This window comes from Leguminivora glycinivorella, chromosome 19, assembly GCF_023078275.1.
Source record: "Leguminivora glycinivorella isolate SPB_JAAS2020 chromosome 19, LegGlyc_1.1, whole genome shotgun sequence".
Classification (NCBI taxonomy): Eukaryota; Metazoa; Arthropoda; class Insecta; order Lepidoptera; family Tortricidae; genus Leguminivora; species Leguminivora glycinivorella.
Genome location: NC_062989.1, coordinates 18,067,086 through 18,079,256, shown reverse-complemented (window position 1 = coordinate 18,079,256; position 12,171 = coordinate 18,067,086). Strand labels below are relative to the sequence as shown.

Sequence of the window (12,171 nt, the reverse complement as noted above, 5' to 3'; positions counted from 1 at the left end):
TTTACTAAATGTTAGTATATAAATATTATATGTTAAACGAATATATTCACTGTTTTCGTTGGTAGTTTGTGAGAACTGAGTGAGCACATGTTATTGGCTGTATCTTTTGATTTATCTTTTTACAAATTCAGAGATTCGTTTTACAATTGTTTTAGAACTTTTACTAAATGATCAGCATATTTTTTTTTATTTTCGGAAGGTGCTCACTCAATCCACATACACACTATTATTTTCATGTCTTAATTTATCTTTATCTATATAGTATGTATATTAACTTTTAGCCGTAACCCACTTAATTTGCTTGATACATGTTGGCACGTGCGTGGTGGATGAAAGGGTGAGGTGAGGGGAGGCTAGTGTAGGTCGGAGAGCTGCGGCTTGCGCTCCGAGTAGAGCTCAGCGTCCTCCAGGGTCTCCACCTCCAGGTACTCCACTTCTCCCTCCAGCTCTTCTGTTTCCATCATCAGCATCGAGGCGCCGTCGTCCGCCTCCTGCACACGACAATACGCAAACAAACCTTAACTATTGACTAAAATTCACTATCATTCTAGATAACTAGGGAACAAATCAAATTATTTTATTGAATATTTTTTGATTTGTTGTTTTTAACCCCCGACGCAAAAACGACGGGGTGTTATAAGTTTGATGTGTCTGTCTGTCTGTCTGTTTGTCTGTATGTGTGTGTGTCTGTCTGTGGCCTCGTAGCTCCCGAACGGATGAACCGATTTCGATTTAGTTTTTTTTATTTGAAAGCTGTGTTAGTCGGGAGTGTTCTTAGCCATGTTTCATGAAAATCGGTCCACTAGGTCGCGGTCGGGGGTTTTTCAAAATTTTAATTTTGTGGTTAGGTTATTTTTCAAGTAGTCACAAACTATATATAAATTACACCTTTGGGCCCGGTACGACTCGGGCGGATCCTAGTTAGTTTGCGCGTATGTTGCTGTTACAATAACCCACATAGGGGTAAATGACGAAGCCTGTTGCGGATAGCTTTATTGTTTGTGTGTAAGGACGGCGCCTGTTGCTGATTTATGGCTGTAACCTCATGACGAAGCCTGCGTTGTGGATACTCGGTTGTAGAATATTTAGTGTTATTTTTGTCCTATAAATGGTTTATTAAGAAAAAAAAAACATAATATATAAATTATAAACTGAAATAGATATCATACACGAAAGAAAAAACGACAAGGCCCACTGGTGGCCGAGCCGAGAATCGAACCCGGGTCTTCAGCTTACGCGGCTAACGTCTTCACCACTAGACCACCCGCCCGCCCGCTTATATAGTTTATAATTTATCATTCTAGGTATTATAATCGCTAATCAACATTGAATAAAGCTCTGTCTCTGCCGCGGCAGATTTAAACCTCTTTTTATAACTAATATAATATTATTGCAGGAAAAGTCTACTCAATAATAAGTACGGCTGAGCCGAAACGGACACGTCCACAGTTAAATTAAAAACACGTCTGGCAGTAAGGTGCATTAGGGTAATTCCGAAAGTCGTCTAATTACGAAAGTCGCATAAAAATCACCATTATTTCCATCATATCAAGATTCCCCTTTCGGATTTACCGGAGCATTTCTGTACCTTACAAGCGAATACACAACCATCTGACGCTTACGAGCGAGAAGCTGCGCTCACGCTGGACAAGTTGCGTAAATGCTTGTCTTGCAAACGAGTATGTTTACCTGCGCCTGCGCGTGCGGCTGGTCGGGCTGCGCGTTGCGGTGCACGCGCGCGTGCCGCTTCATGGCCGCCACGCTCGCGAACCTGCACACACACATATTAACGATTCAACACTCACCCACATACACACGTTATATCATACACTAGCTTTTGCCTGCGGCTTCACACGCCGTTACATTCTGAAATTGCGGAATGTTCCATACAAACTTCCATCCCCCATTTTAGGGATTTGGAGGTTAGAAAGAGACAAAAAGTAGTCTATGTCACTTTCCATTCTTTTAACTATCTCCACTTAAAAATTCATGTCAGTTGGTCGCTCCGGTTTGCCGTGAAAGGCGGACAAACAGACACACACACTTTTCCATTTATAATATTCGTATGAACATATTACAGTATATTTAAAGGCTGATAAAGATGGACTGCAACCATATTTTGTACTTTTAGGTGATTATAAAATTGTAAACAAATCATTAAGGGGCTGATCCAGAGCTGCGCACTAGCACTACCAGTGTTTCGCTTACATTTCCTTCTCTAAAGAAGAAGTGATAAATTGTACCTACTTGTTATACAAAAAGGAAAATTTATTTAGTCGAAAAAAGATAGGAATCATGGGAGTGTCGAGACTTCATTGCTAAATAAAACTTTATATTTATTTATTATTTATTATAAACTGGCCAGTGATTGACCTTAGTCGCACCTGATGGAAAGTGACGACGACGAAAGTGTAGCTCACTGGTTCAGTAATAGCCTATTCACTCTTGACTTGAATTCACCCAGATTGTATTCGCCCGGGAATACAGATGAGGGGAGCATGTTCCATTCCTTAGCAGTTCGCATTAGGAAAGAAGAGGCAAACCTCTTCGTGCGAATGAAAGGTAGGTCGACCACGTAAGGGTGAACCCGCTCCCCGCGCCTGGTGGTCCGGTGACTTTAGACAAATGTTGATTAGAAAAGTACTGACGTGCGTCCGCACTCCTCGCACTCGGTGGAGTCGGGCTCGCGAGGCTCTTCGGCGCCGCCGTGGCACTTGCGGATGTGCGACATCAGGTTGCTCCTGCGACACAACACACACGCTTCAATTACATTCTGCTCTCACATCAAACACATACTTAATTAAATTAATAGAAATTATTGAGGTCGGATAGAATCTTTTTTTATGATATATAGGATCCTTTGACTTGTATTGACCGAGATATAGACCGTATGTTTTTGGTTTTGGACGAGCTTCCAGTATTTACGTGATGATGCATGTAACTGCGTCGTAATATCGGGAGCTCGACAAAAATCAAAAAGGTAATCACGGTCTATATCCCGGTCAATATATAAGTTTCATGAAAATAGCCGTGAATAATTCAAAACTCTTAGAGGATCCTTTTCAGTTTTCATATATCTTATATTATGTTATTTTCAAATTCCGTAAACGAAATCGAAGGAAGGTTTATTAACCCTTCGAGTTCCGAGCATTTGAAATTTAGAAACTTATCTTCCGTTACATTGACATTATAATCTTCTGTAACACTGACATCATACGATGTTGTTGAGACTCAAAGGGTAAAGACCATCGTTAGCATAGCAGCACGGAATCCGGGAGCCGCCTTCATTGACTCACTATTAAAAATACACCTCTGTAGGCCCGTATCATGTATCAGTCACTGAAAGTGTATATGTTACCTAGTGCCGAAGCGCAGTATGCAGCCGTCGTGTCCGCACACAAACTGGCGGGCCTGTCTGTGCCGGAGCACGTGCGCGGACAGCTCGGCCGCCGTGGCCAGCGTGAGGAAGCAGGCTGTCCGCCTTCTACTGTGTGTATATGTTACCTAGTGCCGAAGCGCAGTATGCAGCCGTCGTGTCCGCACACAAACTGCCGGGCCTGCCGGTGGCGGAGCACGTGCGCGGACAGCTCGGCCGCCGTGGCCAGCGTGAGGAAGCAGGCTGTCCGCCTTCTACTGTGTGTATATGTTACCTAGTGCCGAAGCGCAGTATGCAGCCGTCGTGTCCGCACACAAACTGCCGGGCCTGTCTGTGGCGGAGTACGTGCGCGGACAGCTCGGCCGCCGTGGCCAGCGTGAGGAAGCAGGCTGTCCGCCTTCTACTGTGTGTATATGTTACCTAGTGCCGAAGCGCAGTATGCAGCCGTCGTGTCCGCACACAAACTGCCGGGCCTGTCTGTGGCGGAGTACGTGCGCGGACAGCTCGGCCGCCGTGGCCAGCGTGAGGAAGCAGGCTGTCCGCCTTCTACTGTGTGTATATGTTACCTAGTGCCGAAGCGCAGTATGCAGCCGTCGTGTCCGCACACAAACTGCCGGGCCTGTCTGTGGCGGAGTACGTGCGCGGACAGCTCGGCCGCCGTGGCCAGCGTGAGGAAGCAGGCTGTCCGCCTTCTACTGTGTGTATATGTTACCTAGTGCCGAAGCGCAGTATGCAGCCGTCGTGTCCGCACACAAACTGCCGGGCCTGTCTGTGGCGGAGTACGTGCGCGGACAGCTCGGCCGCCGTGGCCAGCGTGAGGAAGCAGGCTGTCCGCCTTCTACTGTGTGTATATGTTACCTAGTGCCGAAGCGCAGTATGCAGCCGTCGTGTCCGCACACAAACTGCCGGGCCTGTCTGTGGCGGAGTACGTGCGCGGACAGCTCGGCCGCCGTGGCCAGCGTGAGGAAGCAGGCTGTCCGCCTTCTACTGTGTGTATATGTTACCTAGTGCCGAAGCGCAGTATGCAGCCGTCGTGTCCGCACACAAACTGCCGGGCCTGTCTGTGGCGGAGTACGTGCGCGGACAGCTCGGCCGCCGTGGCCAGCGTGAGGAAGCAGGCTGTCCGCCTTCTACTGTGTGTATATGTTACCTAGTGCCGAAGCGCAGTATGCAGCCGTCGTGTCCGCACACAAACTGGCGGGCCTGTCTGTGGCGGAGTACGTGCGCGGACAGCTCGGCCGCCGTGGCCAGCGTGAGGAAGCAGGCTGTCCGCCTTCTACTGTGTGTATATGTTACCTAGTGCCGAAGCGCAGTATGCAGCCGTCGTGTCCGCACACAAACTGCCGGGCCTGTCTGTGGCGGAGTACGTGCGCGGACAGCTCGGCCGCCGTGGCCAGCGTGAGGAAGCAGGCTGTCCGCCTTCTACTGTGTGTATATGTTACCTAGTGCCGAAGCGCAGTATGCAGCCGTCGTGTCCGCACACAAACTGCCGGGCCTGTCTGTGGCGGAGTACGTGCGCGGACAGCTCGGCCGCCGTGGCCAGCGTGAGGAAGCAGGCTGTCCGCCTTCTACTGTGTGTATATGTTACCTAGTGCCGAAGCGCAGTATGCAGCCGTCGTGTCCGCACACAAACTGCCGGGCCTGTCTGTGGCGGAGTACGTGCGCGGACAGCTCGGCCGCCGTGGCCAGCGTGAGGAAGCAGGCTGTCCGCCTTCTACTGTGTGTATATGTTACCTAGTGCCGAAGCGCAGTATGCAGCCGTCGTGTCCGCACACAAACTGCCGGGCCTGTCTGTGGCGGAGTACGTGCGCGGACAGCTCGGCCGCCGTGGCCAGCGTGAGGAAGCAGGCTGTCCGCCTTCTACTGTGTGTATATGTTACCTAGTGCCGAAGCGCAGTATGCAGCCGTCGTGTCCGCACACAAACTGCCGGGCCTGTCTGTGGCGGAGTACGTGCGCGGACAGCTCGGCCGCCGTGGCCAGCGTGAGGAAGCAGGCTGTCCGCCTTCTACTGTGTGTATATGTTACCTAGTGCCGAAGCGCAGTATGCAGCCGTCGTGTCCGCACACAAACTGCCGGGCCTGTCTGTGCCGGAGCACGTGCGCGGACAGCTCGGCCGCCGTGGCCAGCGTGAGGAAGCAGGCTGTCCGCCTTCTACTGTGTGTATATGTTACCTAGTGCCGAAGCGCAGTATGCAGCCGTCGTGTCCGCACACAAACTGGCGGGCCTGTCTGTGCCGGAGCACGTGCGCGGACAGCTCGGCCGCCGTGGCCAGCGTGAGGAAGCAGGCTGTCCGCCTTCTACTGTGTGTATATGTTACCTAGTGCCGAAGCGCAGTATGCAGCCGTCGTGTCCGCACACAAACTGGCGGGCCTGTCTGTGCCGGAGCACGTGCGCGGACAGCTCGGCCGCCGTGGCCAGCGTGAGGAAGCAGGCTGTCCGCCTTCTACTGTGTGTATATGTTACCTAGTGCCGAAGCGCAGTATGCAGCCGTCGTGTCCGCACACAAACTGGCGGGCCTGTCTGTGCCGGAGCACGTGCGCGGACAGCTCGGCCGCCGTGGCCAGCGTGAGGAAGCAGGCTGTCCGCCTTCTACTGTGTGTATATGTTACCTAGTGCCGAAGCGCAGTATGCAGCCGTCGTGTCCGCACACAAACTGGCGGGCCTGTCTGTGCCGGAGCACGTGCGCGGACAGCTCGGCCGCCGTGGCCAGCGTGAGGAAGCAGGCTGTCCGCCTTCTACTGTGTGTATATGTTACCTAGTGCCGAAGCGCAGTATGCAGCCGTCGTGTCCGCACACAAACTGGCGGGCCTGTCTGTGCCGGAGCACGTGCGCGGACAGCTCGGCCGCCGTGGCCAGCGTGAGGAAGCAGGCTGTCCGCCTTCTACTGTGTGTATATGTTACCTAGTGCCGAAGCGCAGTATGCAGCCGTCGTGTCCGCACACAAACTGGCGGGCCTGTCTGTGCCGGAGCACGTGCGCGGACAGCTCGGCCGCCGTGGCCAGCGTGAGGAAGCAGGCTGTCCGCCTTCTACTGTGTGTATATGTTACCTAGTGCCGAAGCGCAGTATGCAGCCGTCGTGTCCGCACACAAACTGGCGGGCCTGTCTGTGCCGGAGCACGTGCGCGGACAGCTCGGCCGCCGTGGCCAGCGTGAGGAAGCAGGCTGTCCGCCTTCTACTGTGTGTATATGTTACCTAGTGCCGAAGCGCAGTATGCAGCCGTCGTGTCCGCACACAAACTGGCGGGCCTGTCTGTGCCGGAGCACGTGCGCGGACAGCTCGGCCGCCGTGGCCAGCGTGAGGAAGCAGGCTGTCCGCCTTCTACTGTGTGTATATGTTACCTAGTGCCGAAGCGCAGTATGCAGCCGTCGTGTCCGCACACAAACTGCCGGGCCTGTCTGTGCCGGAGCACGTGCGCGGACAGCTCGGCCGCCGTGGCCAGCGTGAGGAAGCAGGCTGTCCGCCTTCTACTGTGTGTATATGTTACCTAGTGCCGAAGCGCAGTATGCAGCCGTCGTGTCCGCACACAAACTGGCGGGCCTGTCTGTGCCGGAGCACGTGTGCGGACAGCTCGGCCGCCGTGGCCAGCGTGAGGAAGCAGGCTGTCCGCCTTCTACTGTGTGTATATGTTACCTAGTGCCGAAGCGCAGTATGCAGCCGTCGTGTCCGCACACAAACTGCCGGGCCTGTCTGTGCCGGAGCACGTGTGCGGACAGCTCGGCCGCCGTGGCCAGCGTGAGGAAGCAGGCTGTCCGCCTTCTACTGTGTGTATATGTTACCTAGTGCCGAAGCGCAGTATGCAGCCGTCGTGTCCGCACACAAACTGCCGGGCCTGTCTGTGCCGGAGCACGTGTGCGGACAGCTCGGCCGCCGTGGCCAGCGTGAGGAAGCAGGCTGTCCGCCTTCTACTGTGTGTATATGTTACCTAGTGCCGAAGCGCAGTATGCAGCCGTCGTGTCCGCACACAAACTGCCGGGCCTGTCTGTGCCGGAGCACGTGTGCGGACAGCTCGGCCGCCGTGGCCAGCGTGAGGAAGCAGGCTGTCCGCCTTCTACTGTGTGTATATGTTACCTAGTGCCGAAGCGCAGTATGCAGCCGTCGTGTCCGCACACAAACTGGCGGGCCTGTCTGTGCCGGAGCACGTGTGCGGACAGCTCGGCCGCCGTGGCCAGCGTGAGGAAGCAGGCTGTCCGCCTTCTACTGTGTGTATATGTTACCTAGTGCCGAAGCGCAGTATGCAGCCGTCGTGTCCGCACACAAACTGCCGGGCCTGTCTGTGCCGGAGCACGTGTGCGGACAGCTCGGCCGCCGTGGCCAGCGTGAGGAAGCAGGCTGTCCGCCTTCTACTGTGTGTATATGTTACCTAGTGCCGAAGCGCAGTATGCAGCCGTCGTGTCCGCACACAAACTGCCGGGCCTGTCTGTGCCGGAGCACGTGCGCGGACAGCTCGGCCGCCGTGGCCAGCGTGAGGAAGCAGGCTGTCCGCCTTCTACTGTGTGTATATGTTACCTAGTGCCGAAGCGCAGTATGCAGCCGTCGTGTCCGCACACAAACTGCCGGGCCTGTCTGTGCCGGAGCACGTGTGCGGACAGCTCGGCCGCCGTGGCCAGCGTGAGGAAGCAGGCTGTCCGCCTTCTACTGTGTGTATATGTTACCTAGTGCCGAAGCGCAGTATGCAGCCGTCGTGTCCGCACACAAACTGCCGGGCCTGTCTGTGCCGGAGCACGTGTGCGGACAGCTCGGCCGCCGTGGCCAGCGTGAGGAAGCAGGCTGTCCGCCTTCTACTGTGTGTATATGTTACCTAGTGCCGAAGCGCAGTATGCAGCCGTCGTGTCCGCACACAAACTGCCGGGCCTGTCTGTGCCGGAGCACGTGTGCGGACAGCTCGGCCGCCGTGGCCAGCGTGAGGAAGCAGGCTGTCCGCCTTCTACTGTGTGTATATGTTACCTAGTGCCGAAGCGCAGTATGCAGCCGTCGTGTCCGCACACAAACTGCCGGGCCTGCCGGTGGCGGAGCACGTGCGCGGACAGCTCGGCCGCCGTGGCCAGCGTGAGGAAGCAGGCTGTCCGCCTTCTACTGTGTGTATATGTTACCTAGTGCCGAAGCGCAGTATGCAGCCGTCGTGTCCGCACACAAACTGCCGGGCCTGTCTGTGGCGGAGCACGTGCGCGGACAGCTCGGCCGCCGTGGCCAGCGTGAGGAAGCAGGCTGTCCGCCTTCTACTGTGTGTATATGTTACCTAGTGCCGAAGCGCAGTATGCAGCCGTCGTGTCCGCACACAAACTGCCGGGCCTGTCTGTGCCGGAGCACGTGTGCGGACAGCTCGGCCGCCGTGGCCAGCGTGAGGAAGCAGGCTGTCCGCCTTCTACTGTGTGTATATGTTACCTAGTGCCGAAGCGCAGTATGCAGCCGTCGTGTCCGCACACAAACTGCCGGGCCTGTCTGTGCCGGAGCACGTGTGCGGACAGCTCGGCCGCCGTGGCCAGCGTGAGGAAGCAGGCTGTCCGCCTTCTACTGTGTGTATATGTTACCTAGTGCCGAAGCGCAGTATGCAGCCGTCGTGTCCGCACACAAACTGCCGGGCCTGCCGGTGGCGGAGCACGTGCGCGGACAGCTCGGCCGCCGTGGCCAGCGTGAGGAAGCAGGCTGTCCGCCTTCTACTGTGTGTATATGTTACCTAGTGCCGAAGCGCAGTATGCAGCCGTCGTGTCCGCACACAAACTGCCGGGCCTGTCTGTGGCGGAGCACGTGCGCGGACAGCTCGGCCGCCGTGGCCAGCGTGAGGAAGCAGGCTGTCCGCCTTCTACTGTGTGTATATGTTACCTAGTGCCGAAGCGCAGTATGCAGCCGTCGTGTCCGCACACAAACTGCCGGGCCTGTCTGTGCCGGAGCACGTGTGCGGACAGCTCGGCCGCCGTGGCCAGCGTGAGGAAGCAGGCTGTCCGCCTTCTACTGTGTGTATATGTTACCTAGTGCCGAAGCGCAGTATGCAGCCGTCGTGTCCGCACACAAACTGCCGGGCCTGTCTGTGCCGGAGCACGTGTGCGGACAGCTCGGCCGCCGTGGCCAGCGTGAGGAAGCAGGCTGTCCGCCTTCTACTGTGTGTATATGTTACCTAGTGCCGAAGCGCAGTATGCAGCCGTCGTGTCCGCACACAAACTGCCGGGCCTGTCTGTGGCGGAGCACGTGCGCGGACAGCTCGGCCGCCGTGGCCAGCGTGAGGAAGCAGGCTGTCCGCCTTCTACTGTGTGTATATGTTACCTAGTGCCGAAGCGCAGTATGCAGCCGTCGTGTCCGCACACAAACTGCCGGGCCTGTCTGTGGCGGAGCACGTGCGCGGACAGCTCGGCCGCCGTGGCCAGCGTGAGGAAGCAGGCTGTCCGCCTTCTACTGTGTGTATATGTTACCTAGTGCCGAAGCGCAGTATGCAGCCGTCGTGTCCGCACACAAACTGCCGGGCCTGTCTGTGCCGGAGCACGTGTGCGGACAGCTCGGCCGCCGTGGCCAGCGTGAGGAAGCAGGCTGTCCGCCTTCTACTGTGTGTATATGTTACCTAGTGCCGAAGCGCAGTATGCAGCCGTCGTGTCCGCACACAAACTGCCGGGCCTGTCTGTGCCGGAGCACGTGTGCGGACAGCTCGGCCGCCGTGGCCAGCGTGAGGAAGCAGGCTGTCCGCCTTCTACTGTGTGTATATGTTACCTAGTGCCGAAGCGCAGTATGCAGCCGTCGTGTCCGCACACAAACTGCCGGGCCTGTCTGTGCCGGAGCACGTGTGCGGACAGCTCGGCCGCCGTGGCCAGCGTGAGGAAGCAGGCTGTCCGCCTTCTACTGTGTGTATATGTTACCTAGTGCCGAAGCGCAGTATGCAGCCGTCGTGTCCGCACACAAACTGCCGGGCCTGCCGGTGGCGGAGCACGTGCGCGGACAGCTCGGCCGCCGTGGCCAGCGTGAGGAAGCAGGCTGTCCGCCTTCTACTGTGTGTATATGTTACCTAGTGCCGAAGCGCAGTATGCAGCCGTCGTGTCCGCACACAAACTGCCGGGCCTGTCTGTGCCGGAGCACGTGCGCGGACAGCTCGGCCGCCGTGGCCAGCGTGAGGAAGCAGGCTGTCCGCCTTCTACTGTGTGTATATGTTACCTAGTGCCGAAGCGCAGTATGCAGCCGTCGTGTCCGCACACAAACTGCCGGGCCTGTCTGTGCCGGAGCACGTGTGCGGACAGCTCGGCCGCCGTGGCCAGCGTGAGGAAGCAGGCTGTCCGCCTTCTACTGTGTGTATATGTTACCTAGTGCCGAAGCGCAGTATGCAGCCGTCGTGTCCGCACACAAACTGCCGGGCCTGTCTGTGGCGGAGCACGTGCGCGGACAGCTCGGCCGCCGTGGCCAGCGTGAGGAAGCAGGCTGTCCGCCTTCTACTGTGTGTATATGTTACCTAGTGCCGAAGCGCAGTATGCAGCCGTCGTGTCCGCACACAAACTGCCGGGCCTGTCTGTGGCGGAGCACGTGCGCGGACAGCTCGGCCGCCGTGGCCAGCGTGAGGAAGCAGGCTGTCCGCCTTCTACTGTGTGTATATGTTACCTAGTGCCGAAGCGCAGTATGCAGCCGTCGTGTCCGCACACAAACTGCCGGGCCTGTCTGTGCCGGAGCACGTGCACGTGTGCGGACAGCTCGGCCGCCGTGGCCAGCGTGAGGAAGCAGGCTGTCCGCCTTCTACTGTGTGTATATGTTACCTAGTGCCGAAGCGCAGTATGCAGCCGTCGTGTCCGCACACAAACTGCCGGGCCTGTCTGTGCCGGAGCACGTGTGCGGACAGCTCGGCCGCCGTGGCCAGCGTGAGGAAGCAGGCTGTCCGCCTTCTACTGTGTGTATATGTTACCTAGTGCCGAAGCGCAGTATGCAGCCGTCGTGTCCGCACACAAACTGCCGGGCCTGTCTGTGGCGGAGCACGTGCGCGGACAGCTCGGCCGCCGTGGCCAGCGTGAGGAAGCAGGCTGTCCGCCTTCTACTGTGTGTATATGTTACCTAGTGCCGAAGCGCAGTATGCAGCCGTCGTGTCCGCACACAAACTGCCGGGCCTGTCTGTGCCGGAGCACGTGCGCGGACAGCTCGGCCGCCGTGGCCAGCGTGAGGAAGCAGGCTGTCCGCCTTCTACTGTGTGTATATGTTACCTAGTGCCGAAGCGCAGTATGCAGCCGTCGTGTCCGCACACAAAAGCACGTGCGCGGACAGCTCGGCCGCCGTGGCCAGCGTGAGGAAGCAGGCTGTCCGCCTTCTACTGTGTGTATATGTTACCTAGTGCCGAAGCGCAGTATGCAGCCGTCGTGTCCGCACACAAACTGCCGGGCCTGTGCGGAGCACGTGCGCGGACAGCTCGGCCGCCGTGGCCAGCGTGAGGAAGCAGGCTGTCCGCCTTCTACTGTGTGTATATGTTACCTAGTGCCGAAGCGCAGTATGCAGCCGTCGTGTCCGCACACAAACTGCCGGGCCTGTCTGTGCCGGAGCACGTGTGCGGACAGCTCGGCCGCCGTGGCCAGCGTGAGGAAGCAGGCTGTCCGCCTTCTACTGTGTGTATATGTTACCTAGTGCCGAAGCGCAGTATGCAGCCGTCGTGTCCGCACACAAACTGCCGGGCCTGTCTGTGCCGGAGCACGTGTGCGGACAGCTCGGCCGCCGTGGCCAGCGTGAGGAAGCAGGCTGTCCGCCTTCTACTGTGTGTATATGTTACCTAGTGCCGAAGCGCAGTATGCAGCCGTCGTGTCCGCACACAAACTGCCGGGCCTGTCTGTGCCGGAGCACGTG

At 57.2% G+C, this 12,171-nt stretch overlaps 1 protein-coding gene across 1 annotated transcript in view; it reads right to left on the bottom strand.

Moving 5' to 3' along the window:
• Nucleotides 1-206: 206 nt before the first annotated feature.
• The window catches only part of LOC125236800 (zinc finger protein 410-like), a 13,852-nt gene continuing 1,887 nt past the window's right edge, over nucleotides 207-12,171 (bottom strand). Inside the window, exons 2-5 of the mRNA XM_048143728.1 lie at nucleotides 3,505-3,630; nucleotides 2,649-2,741; nucleotides 1,690-1,771; nucleotides 207-491 (exon numbers count right to left, since the gene is read on the bottom strand). Coding sequence (XP_047999685.1) covers nucleotides 354-491; nucleotides 1,690-1,771; nucleotides 2,649-2,741; nucleotides 3,505-3,630 — 439 coding nt within the window. The 3' untranslated portion in view covers nucleotides 207-353. The remainder of the gene's footprint in view (nucleotides 492-1,689; nucleotides 1,772-2,648; nucleotides 2,742-3,504; nucleotides 3,631-12,171) is intronic.